The 10,922-nt window shown below is 44.0% G+C and overlaps 1 protein-coding gene across 1 annotated transcript in view; it reads right to left on the bottom strand.

Annotated features, from left to right (window-relative positions):
* Window positions 1-8,060, bottom strand: part of LMO1 (LIM domain only 1 (rhombotin 1)) — a 17,148-nt gene extending 9,088 nt beyond the window's left edge. The window contains exon 1 of the mRNA XM_009700519.1: window positions 7,849-8,060. Coding sequence (XP_009698821.1) covers window positions 7,849-8,054 — 206 coding nt within the window. The 5' untranslated portion in view covers window positions 8,055-8,060. The remainder of the gene's footprint in view (window positions 1-7,848) is intronic.
* Between the last annotated feature and the right edge of the window lie 2,862 nt (window positions 8,061-10,922).

Raw genomic sequence — 10,922 nt, 5'->3', positions numbered from 1 at the left:
AATTGGTAAGAAAATTCTCATATGAACACATTAAGTTTAGCACCTTTTAACAGATTTTTCCTTTGCTGACCAAAGTGTGCAGGGTGGCTAAACTGATAACCTGATTGCCCATTTCTGTCACCACTAGAAACAACAAACTGTTTTAGTCACTGCCTACAAGGTGAGAGTCCCCATTTCTTCTCCTGTCTCTAGCCTGGGGTCTGACTAGCTAGCAGCTTGCAATCAAGAAAGAGGGAGAAAACCTTCCCTCCACAGAAAGAGTGAAAATTTTGGAGCTGTTGACTTCACAGGAGACAAAAAAAAAGAGGAACCAGACAGGCACATATAAATAAGCAGTGGTACAGAAAGGACAGGTTGGGAGTGTCAATCAGATTTTTTTTTTTTAAACAACATAAGAACAAGACAAGTTCAAAATTAAACAGCTGAGTTGAGACTGGTAATTCCCTAAAACAAGAGGCTTTGTCAACACTGAAAGAATTATGAGTTGAAAGAGGACTAAACACTTACCTATAGATAAATATTCACATTTGTAGATATTGTGTACAGCTACCTTTTTCTCTATATATTTGTATATCCAGATTATCTGGATATACAAGTTTCTGAAGAGCTACCAAACCCCATGCTCATATTCTCTCCAGCTAGTAGGTGAAGTAAGTTTTTCCACGCACCTTCCCTATATGCCTGCCAGCATTTATTTCCTAGCTCCATCAGGACTTGCTGTAGGACAAGACTTGTTTTATGTACCTGAAAGCTGTCATCACGAAAAGACAAGGTTTTGCCCCTACCATTTGAAACAAAACAACAACTAGTCTCCCAGTGAGGACAGCTCTTAACAGCTTGCAATCAGTATTTTTCCCATGTGTGGATATTAGAAATATGCTGAGCTACAAGTCTGATTTGACCAACGTACTGAATATGCCAATAATTGCAGGGAAAGCCTGAACATCACTTAAAAAGATAAAAAGAATAAGCTTAAAAGCAACTTCAGACTCGAGGTTCCCAACTTCCCTGTAATCAGCCTTTGTGTAATATTCAGAGAAAGCCTTAGCAATAGGTGTTTCAGCATGGTAAATACATATTAGCTGGTGCACCCTCCTACCAGGATATCGTTGTCAGTGCTGCAGTGGGAAGTCATGTCAGCTGAAGGAAAGGAAATGCATTTTGATACTAATGAAGCTGGTCAAGCTGTCCTCTCATGAAGCCTTCAACTTCAATCCCAAAGAATGTACATCTTGCATGCCAAAGGGTTTGGCATTCATGGATAGCAGAGCGGGAGGAGTTGAGCCAGTGCGGTAAAAAAAAAGCCCTCTGGTCGAGTGACCGCACTAATTCAGAGATTACTGGGCATAAACTTCAAGGTTGCTCAAGGGCATCTGCTTTCACTTGAAGAACGCATCTGAACATTCACTTATTTTTACTCCTTTGATCTCTCTCTCCATATTTTCAGTAGATATTTACAATGGGGCTGGGACTCTTAGCAGGTAGGAGAAGTCCAAGTCCCCCTCCCCTGCCCCAGCCTTTCTTACAGTATAACTGAAGCCGCTGACCTTAAAGCCCATCTTGGCTGTCTCTGGCACTGTGGAACACATGTGCAACAACATCCTCTTAGGGGACTTCAAAAACAGCTGTCAGAAAACTGCGAGGTTGAAAATGCTAGAGGCATGCGAGTATACCACAGGCGGGCAGAATTACTCCCCATAAGCTTTCCTCCTCTCCAGGAGGTTGTGGAGAAAGAAAAGGAAAAAAAAATTGGAGGGAAAAAGCAAATGAACAAACCAAGCATTGCTTGTTTATCCTGAAAGGCATGAGCTGTGAGAAACTCCTGAACCAGCTACTATGGAGGGAAAAAAAAAAAAAATCTGTGCTTTAACATCACAAAGCACAGCAATGTTGCCAAGATGCACTGTATTTTGAGCCTAATTAATCCTCCTTAATCTGTATGGATACCAAGTGTAGAAGTGAGAGTATCCTACATAGCATGCAAGACACTCCCTGTTGCGATACAAGAACAGCACCTCAATTTAGCAACAATTTTAGGCTCTGAGAAGATACCATTTGTTCAGCCACACTGCATTTGTACCTCTCCTCCCCACGCTAAACATGTCCCTTGAAAAGCAGGCAGGGCATGCTCTCAGTGCACGCATGCATACTATGCTCCTCTGGTGGAAAAAAAAAATCCCCAAGACTCCTTGCTGCTTCTACAGGCTGAAGCTACATTCAGAGTATTAGTGAGGTCTCTGGTAGATTAACTTAAATTCTGCTCGTTGTGGCATGCACTTCTCAGATCCTGAACACTTATGCTTACACGTGCAACTGTGGTTTAATGGTTTGGCTTAGGGTCTTCGTTACCGACTTGAGGGAGACCACCAGAAGGAGGGTGTTTGCCTGCACCCTCCTGTGCCAGACAGTCGGGCAACCGTGTTTGTGCAAGATCACTTTTCATATCCCACAACAAAACTAAACCCTGCATGTTTGCCAGATAGAGAAGACTTCATCTAAAGGGCTCCCAAAGCGCTTCACTAACACAATGAACCCACTGGAGCATTCAGAGTAGGGCAAAAACCAGCATCCAACAACTGGAAACCCCAGTACCAGGCAGCTGACTCGTCTGGACTAGGAGCTGCCCAGGGTGGAATTCAAGCCTCCATGAGAGAGTGCTGCGGGGTGGCAGTGCCAGGGGACGGCAGTCCTGCCGGGACGTCTCCATCCCCCAGACGGGGTGCGCAGGGCTGCTCCACCTGCCAGAGGCACCCACCCCACGCTCAGGTCGCAGCACCGATGCCGTGCTGCGGTTACAGCACTGATCAAAACACGTGGGAAGTGAGGTGAAAAGAATTTCCATTAAATCCACTGAGAACAGCATCAGGGCTTCCTGGAAAGCCCTCCTCTCTTACTGATTTGCCATCATTTTTTAATGCAAGTTTTGAGCTTTGTTTGGAGTCTAATTAAGGCCTTAATCAGTTTAAATGATGAAAAACTTTCCCAACACCAGCATATCAAACATGCAGAAGTGACAGTTCTGCTCCTGTCAAAGCAAGCCTGACTCGTCTTTGCTCGTGTGAGGGCACCGTGCTGAGTAAAAAGGAAAAATCACATTCTTCATCAGCACTTCACAGAGAAATTTAAGTTGTCAGTTCCTCCCCGGGAAATCCTGATGCAACACCCAAACCGTCCCTGTGAACTGGGGCTTGGTGAATGTTTAATTACACCTAGGAACAAACACACGTTGCTGCGTGAGGGCTGCGAGGAGCCATCCGAGCTGCATGCTAAGCTTCTCTGTCCCAGAAGCAGTTTCTTCAATAGCATTTGCTTATCAAAAATAATTAGAGGTAGGAATGCTGGAACTGTGATTATGAAACAAATGGTAAATCTATTTGCTCAGACAAAATGTATCGAAAGATACATCTAGACACAGCTGGAGACTGAGGTGATACTGCAAGGATAACAACTCGAGATCCAATTTCATCTTTCATGATTAAAAAATGAGCAAGAAAGTGTTTTATGAAATGTGAAGGTTAACAAATGTTCTTTCACAAGCAATGACGACAGTTTATCTTTTGAAACAAATGATCAGGCTATGGTCTGCTAGCAGCTCCTGAAATGCACTTGAAAGATTTCTTCTAAAAACCCCCTGAGGACAAGGGCACGCGGCTGGCAGCCCACCGCGCTGCCAACACCTCGGACAACGACGGCTCCAAAGCAAGGCTGACACAGCGGGGCAGGAGCCAGCTGTGCTCTTCTCCCAGTGCTCTGCCCCACGCCAATGACAGAATTCCCAAAGCCCATCCCTGTTCCCAGTCCCTGCAGTGGCCGCGGACCAACAACACCATGCCCACAAGAGGGGTGGCACAAGCAGGGTCCCAGACCTGCAAATTAACAACCACTTTGGTTGAACTTCTAAGCTGCCCAAACTATTGCAGGAGCCCCTTCTGTCTGTAGGCAAGCACCTATACATGGCTGCCTCCACAGCGATGGGGCAAGCGGGAGCCTGGTGCTGGGCGGTACTGGCTGGATCCTTGCAGCACGGGCAGGAACAGGCCTGCTGCAGCCTTGTGGATGGAGACTGAGCAAGGGGAAAGGAAAGCACTTCTCACCAGGTAACGAAGCACGCATTCCTAAACGACACAATCAGCTCACAGGCAAATTCAAAGAAACATGGGTCTATAAAGAGATTATGAAACACCATTTTTTTTCTCCTGGTCATTACACAACAATATTCCTTTTGGACTTCAGATACAGAAGATGCAAATAGTTACATTTATGGGTACAGAATCAGTCTAGCTTTTAATTTTTCACATGATGGTTGACCTACTAAATATCAGTGCAATATTCATCCTGTTCTTATTCAAAGGTTTATAGAGGAAATGGCCAGCAATAAATTCCTTTGACTGTCCCTCCAGATGAAGTACTCCCTTTACGGTGCAAGCAGTGTGAAGTATGAACACTTATTTTTAGGAACAAATTCTGCTAAAATTTGACTAGTAGAACAAACACCATGTGTTGTTTAATGAGGGAAAAAAAAAGATGTGGATAGAGGCTCTGAAACTATTGAAGTGAAGGAATTATATAATGATGGGAATGGGTAATTCTCCAAGAAGAAAAATTCAAGTTACCAGGAGTGAACTGACAGTAGAGAAGATGGTGATGGCAACTTTAGTTCCTTCTATTAATAGAGCTAATAGTTAAAACTGAGAGAGAAAGAAATATTATGTGTAGAAGGTAACAGAAGATGTTTTAAAGTAAAAAAACTGCTTTATACTTCCACAAAATATGGGACTGCAGAGCAATGCCCTTATTCTTATCCTAGGACCCTGAAAGGGTTCCTTAGCATCAGAACAGAACCCAGGAGTTCAGCAGAACCCACCCCCCCCCAAAAAAAAAAAAACAGTATAAACTTAAATTTATTTATTAGCAAGAACACAAAACATCATAGCTGTAAAGCTGGCTAAACAGCTGAATGCTAGTTAACAAACGTGTTACAGAATTCATGTTAGTCCTTCCTACCTGAGTCTTGGTCTAATTTCCTGGGATATGACAATTATATTGTTCTTCCCAACAAAAATTCAAGTAAGAAATATTTCTAGTGGTCAAAGCTGCTATAACAGCCTAAATTCAGATGGGGAAAATTATTTGAAAGAAAGGCCACATAAGCCTTCCCTCCACAATTTAACCATGCTGCACAAATAGCAACAGACTCCTGCCTTGGTGGGCTGCAGATTATTCTAACTCAACAAATGGAGCATAGGGGCTACAAGAGCCTTTTTGGGCACAGGACAAGTTTGTTCCAGAGACCATGCTTCCCTGCTGCTGTGACAGAAGCTGCATGGGCATGGTCAAACACAAGCCCCAACTGTTGCCTTCCATGTTTCATGTCATGAACTGCCCTCTCTTCTCACAGATGGGATGTGGGCTGTTTCCCAGGGTCTGCAACTCCTGGCTTCTTTCCCATCTCTAGCACAGGCTTCTGGTGTGCCCTAGAACGTTGTGCCATCTGGGGGCCAGCGAGAAGATGACAGATTAAGCTTTTCCACCCCAAAGCAGCATCCTCAGGATAAACCAAGGAAAGAATGAAATGCTCTACAACTGCAGTGATAAAAATGTTCTTCTAAGTTTAAGAGCACCAATATTGCTCTCCTTTGGCACTTTAACGTGTCTGATTTGATGCCGCACATTATTTTTGTTATGAAACTAGAACAAACCAAAATCAATACGGTGCTCGTTAAATGGACAAAACATGGAGTAGCTCATAGGTCTCAAAAAGCAAATGTAAATGGGAATCATTGTCCAGCTGAGTATTTCTAGTAGGGTTCTGTAACATGCAGAATAATGCTGAATATCTATCTATCAGGTCAGGTTAAAAAAAACAACCAAACACACACAACACTGTTTATCAACTGCACAAATGTCAAAGGCTAGAGAAGAGATAAATAATGAAAAGCAGGATGACTGATGGAGAGACCTGGATCGCTTGGCAAGCTGGGTGCAAACAAGATAAAGAAAAGATAAGCAAGATAAAGAAACACTCCAGAAACTAATGCAAGCTTATGCTTTCTGGAAGGAAGACTATTCCTGGAAGAAGCTCTCCTGAGAGGTTTTGGTGGTCTTTGTGATTAGTACCTAGCATGACCCAATTGTGATACTATGATGAAAAGAAATTATGCAATCCTCAACAAGTGAAGACCAAAGGCTGTTACATTCTTCACAGACACATCAGAATTATGTCCACAGCACACAAAGAGTACAGCTGAACGGAAGGAGGGTCAGTGAAAAACCAAAATGCTAATTTGGGGTTGGAAATCTGTGTGTGAAAGAACCTCCTGGAGCTCAGTTTTTTCAGCTTAGCACAGATAGGGTTAAGGATACTCCCAGAGCAAGTGAGTTGTGGATTAGTAAATACTCAGACTTAAGCAAGGTACAAAAATCATTTCATGATAGTGAAGACAGTTAACTCTTTCCTCATCGCACCCTTTCCACCTTTCCAAAGGCTGCTTATCCTGTCTTTCCCCCTTCAGATGTGTTCCACCTGTACCCAAGCTCCTCCTCACTTACGTTTTGGGGACACATCCCACCTAACTCGGTGTGGTCCTGCGACTACTGCCTGTATGGCAGAATTTCAGGTGAGATATTTTGTGTGCGCCCTGGAGAGTTTCAGCTCAAGTAGGAACAAAAATTCCTTATGTAGGCAGGATGGTCTTGTACGCTGCCTGGCTGAAAGGCAAGGTGGCAGCTCCCATATGGCAGCTAATAGACTTATTTCTTCTGTTTGGCTCAGTGCTCTCACCTTTAGGAGGAGAAACTTGTTTGTTCAAGTTTATTAAGAAAATATTTATTAAAGATTTTCAGGAATATGTTTTACATTGAAACACATCAAGCATCTGATCATTGAGACTAATCTAGCCAGCCTCTGGACACCACAAGGTTAGACGGCATTTTACCTCCCTATCTTAAAAAAGTGTGTTGGTTTTGTTTTGCTTCAGATGTGTTTGCTGGTTGAGGTTGCACAAGAAATGCTACCAGTGCTTTAGGGAAAAAAACCAACCAAACAAACAAACCACAACACAAAAAACCCCACACACATTAGCTGGAGATCAAGTACATTCTTCCAAAGGAAAAACAAAGCAAAACTCGGAGTGTTTTGCAGTGTGACCCTCATAAGAATGTTTGCATTAGGCCTGCTGTCTTATTAAAACTAATTTCTGTTTATATAAAAGTATTTTGTACAAAACTGCCATACACACCAGGCAAAAAATCCCATGTGTTGTTACGTATTGCAGACACACACTGACAGGGTAGTTCTAACTCAGAGTTAGGGATGGTCTCTGCAGGCTTCCTCATGAAGAAAAAATTTTTGAAGTTGATCTGTAATTTTGGAGTGTTTTGCTCTGTTTACTTAGGGAAGAGACAAGAGCCCTTTGGGAGGAACCTTACTCAATATAGGCACTAGCAGTCTATCTAAAAGCTATCACCGAAGAAGAAAAGGTAAGGGTTTGGTCAGGTCTCAGTCAATATGCAGGAGTATAACATCACAGATATGCAAGAAAAATTAACAGTCATTTTCTAATTTTCTCAGCAAGCACTGCTTGTTCTTCTTGGTTCATAATAATGACAAGTTAAGTCATGCCCTCCTCCTTCTACCTTGACCTAAAAAATAGGATTCCACCTCCCTGACTATAAAATACTTTAAGTGCAAATAAAAAGCCATGCTTAGAGGAAGAACCTCCAACCTCTTCTGGGCAGGGCTGACCATGCACAAGTACATGTTTTCATAGCAGAGGTTTAGAAAGACAAAACAGCTGGCAGCACACTGAGAGGCTCTGGGAAGAGCCCACAGTATGTTCCTCTATTTACCTCAGGTAATCTCTGCGGCAAAGAATGAGATTTGCTTTTGTGTAAAGAGTGGATCCAACCTCTCCAAGACGACAGTCACAGCAGGCACACTTTAGACAGTCTTCATGCCAATACTTATCCAGAGCCTTCAGCAGGTACCGGTCCTTGATCTTCCGGTTGCAGCCAGCACAGCCCTTCTGCTTCCCTTTGGGTTGTACAGATAACATCGGCACACCTGCAATGCAAACAAAGCATTTCGTTTAGAAGATATCCAAACAGCTTGACTAAGTTGCCTGCATTTGGGATAGCACTGTGAGCTATAGGTAGATCTGTGAGCAAATACTGCTGCTGGTTTCATTACAAGAGTCCACGTTGCAGCAAGCTGATAGTCAAAGGAATTTAAACTTCATTTGCTGCCATGGGTTAAGTGGGAGTGTGACGCTTGCAGGAACGCAGCCCTTTTTTCCTAAGGGTAGGCTGACACAAAGCACCGGACTTTTTTTAATTAACATCTTGCAGCAGAATAAACTGGCTACAATTTCAACATTTGCTTTTTCCCTCATTACCTGTACCCTTGTGTTGTTAATTACCTGCCACAGGCAATTACGAAGATCCGAAGGGCCACCACTGTACGTACCACCAGTTCAACACCTTGGCTGGATCAAGCTTGATGGGGAAAGGAGAGGAGTGGGTATAAAAAGAAGTGGTATGCCACTGTGTTTCCTCTCTTGTGAACCCCACTGGTCACAGAGGCCTCAGTGAAAGCTAGAGCAGCCCAGGGGCTGCTCTAAAATAAATGTTACTCAAAAGCCCTTGAAGACTCCTGAGAACAACCCTACCACGGCAGAGCTTTCCTTCTCCTCTTGTACCGCTGGAGAAGGTAGTAAAAAGCCAGGAGTTTTTTCCTCCCTGGAAACCCCTGCTGGGACTGCAACACAGTCTGACCTAGCTGGGTATGAGGTAGTGATGGGACACCCAAGTCACTAGGCTGGTGGAAACAGCTGTGGCCACCTTCCTCTCACTGCTGTCTCCAGCTTTTTCCTCTCCTCCAAGCAGCTGGTGCCTCCCACAGTCAGCACGGACACCAGTGTGAGACCTGTCACCCTCCTCAGGTTAAGAGGGAGGCAGGAGAGGATTTTATGGAACCAACAGGCAAGGCGGAAAAATAAGCAAAGATTGTACTGCGGAGGAGGAAGAGGACAGGAGATGATGAAAGAAGAAATGAACTCACTGAGACGTCGGAATCTCATTTTCTCTAGAGCCTTGATTTTACTTTGTTACTGATTTTTATTAGTGTCAACCACTAAAAATGACAATGCTGGGCCTGTAACAAGCATGACTTGGGCTTAACCAACGCAGAGAAGATGAGAGGGGACACTCTGGCTACAGTAGCAGGTGTAACTGGTTATATACCCTTACACAAAGTTAAGCCACCATTTCTGTAGGAAGTGCCGGGTGTCCCAGAAAGTAGCAGCTCGATAATGGAATTATTAACAGTCCCTTAACCGAGGAGGACTGAGTCAGTGCCACTGTAATAAGTGACATTCGCTGCTTTCCTTAAAAGCCATGGTGACCTGACAGCGGCTAATGGTCAGCACACGTAAAACCCACCACTCCTACAGTAAAAATTGCTTTGTCAGACCTGCAAGCAGACGACAATAGCACTTAAGACACCTCTACACAAACAGCGAGGTATTGATCCATTTGTTATCAAAGTGGTCTCAGCAGCACGGAGACAGGTCAAGTAACATTCAAAAACTCTTCAGGCTTAAAAAGCCCTCTTGCTCTTTGCTGCAGCACACTCGAAAGCCGCTTGCAAAGTCAATACAAGCAAACTTTTGATGCCCGTGACAAATATGCAATAATTAAGTGAAAACTTAGATCTGTGTTTGAGTGCCACATACGCAACCCATAACGCTCCTGAGAGAAATTCTATGTACATAGGCACAGAGAAACACCCGCATGTTTGGAAAGAGGGAAAAGACAGAAGTGTCCGAAGTGTAATACACTGCAGGTGCTGGAGGTCAGACTGGAGAAGCCCGGTGCTCCTGGTGAGAGTTTCTTAGGAGAACAAGGGAAGTGACCCCATGGTTCTGGACACAGCACTTCTTTTTGCAGAGTACATTTCAGGAGCAAAGAGAAGCTTCACTTTTTGAGTAATTTCTTTTTCAGAAAACTTAAAGCCTTCATCCTATGTTCTCTCTAACTCCACACCAGGAAAACAGCACATCATGAGAAGAGACTGCCTCATTCTGAGACACAGAAGAGTGCATACGTGAATTTGCATTTGCAAACTGTGTAAGATCAGTACCAGTGATGAAAGAAAATAGTTCGTACCTATGAAAACTAATACCTAGATGTGTAAATTGTATTTTAAGATACGAGTGACACCACTGAGTCATTAACCACCCCCCAGACAGGCTCTCTAAACGTGAGCTGCATACCCTGAGAGGCAGAAGAGGATTTCTTAAAAGGAGGGGTCATCATACTGTTCTTTTGCAAGGTTCATCTAGGTAACTTGAGCATCCTGCGTCTGGAGGTGCCACAGATTTCAAAAGGCAGATTCTAGTTAACCAGAGCCCCTTAAACACCCTCGTAAGGGAACTGTTGCAAGGGAGCGGTTTGAGATCATGTCTGCCATTCAGAAACACAAGATCTTCAGCCAGATGGGACTTCCCGAGGCCCTTGCGCGCTTTTGAAACCAGTGCCCTTTCAGAGTTACAGCTGCCCTCACCCAGAGCGAGGGGTCCACTGTAACAGCAGCATGGCCAAGCACATGGGCAGTTGCGCAGGGATGAAACTCTGGCTGGACCATTAGGAGAGGGTGGTTTGATCAGAAAGGGCAGGCTGGCAGGTTAGGAGGGTCTCCTGAGGCAGCAAGCAGGCCCGGACGGCTGTGGGCCGGCTGTAACAGCGGTTCTTGTTCCATCTGTGGCTCTGGCAGCCCTCACTCATCTCAGTTCCCCACTGCTGCAAGCACACCATTGTCTTATGAGAGGCTTCTGTGAATAAGGGGAATGTAACACTGATTTTTTTTTCTACTAACTAGCAAAGGAACAGATTTTTTATTTTTTTTTTAAACAGTACCTTAAACA

The sequence above is a fragment of the Cariama cristata genome, unplaced genomic scaffold (genome assembly GCF_000690535.1).
Source record: "Cariama cristata isolate BGI_N322 unplaced genomic scaffold, ASM69053v1 scaffold25465, whole genome shotgun sequence".
Taxonomy (NCBI): Eukaryota; Metazoa; Chordata; class Aves; order Cariamiformes; family Cariamidae; genus Cariama; species Cariama cristata.
Note: the sequence above shows the minus strand (reverse complement) of the source record. Positions and strands in the feature narration are given on the sequence as shown.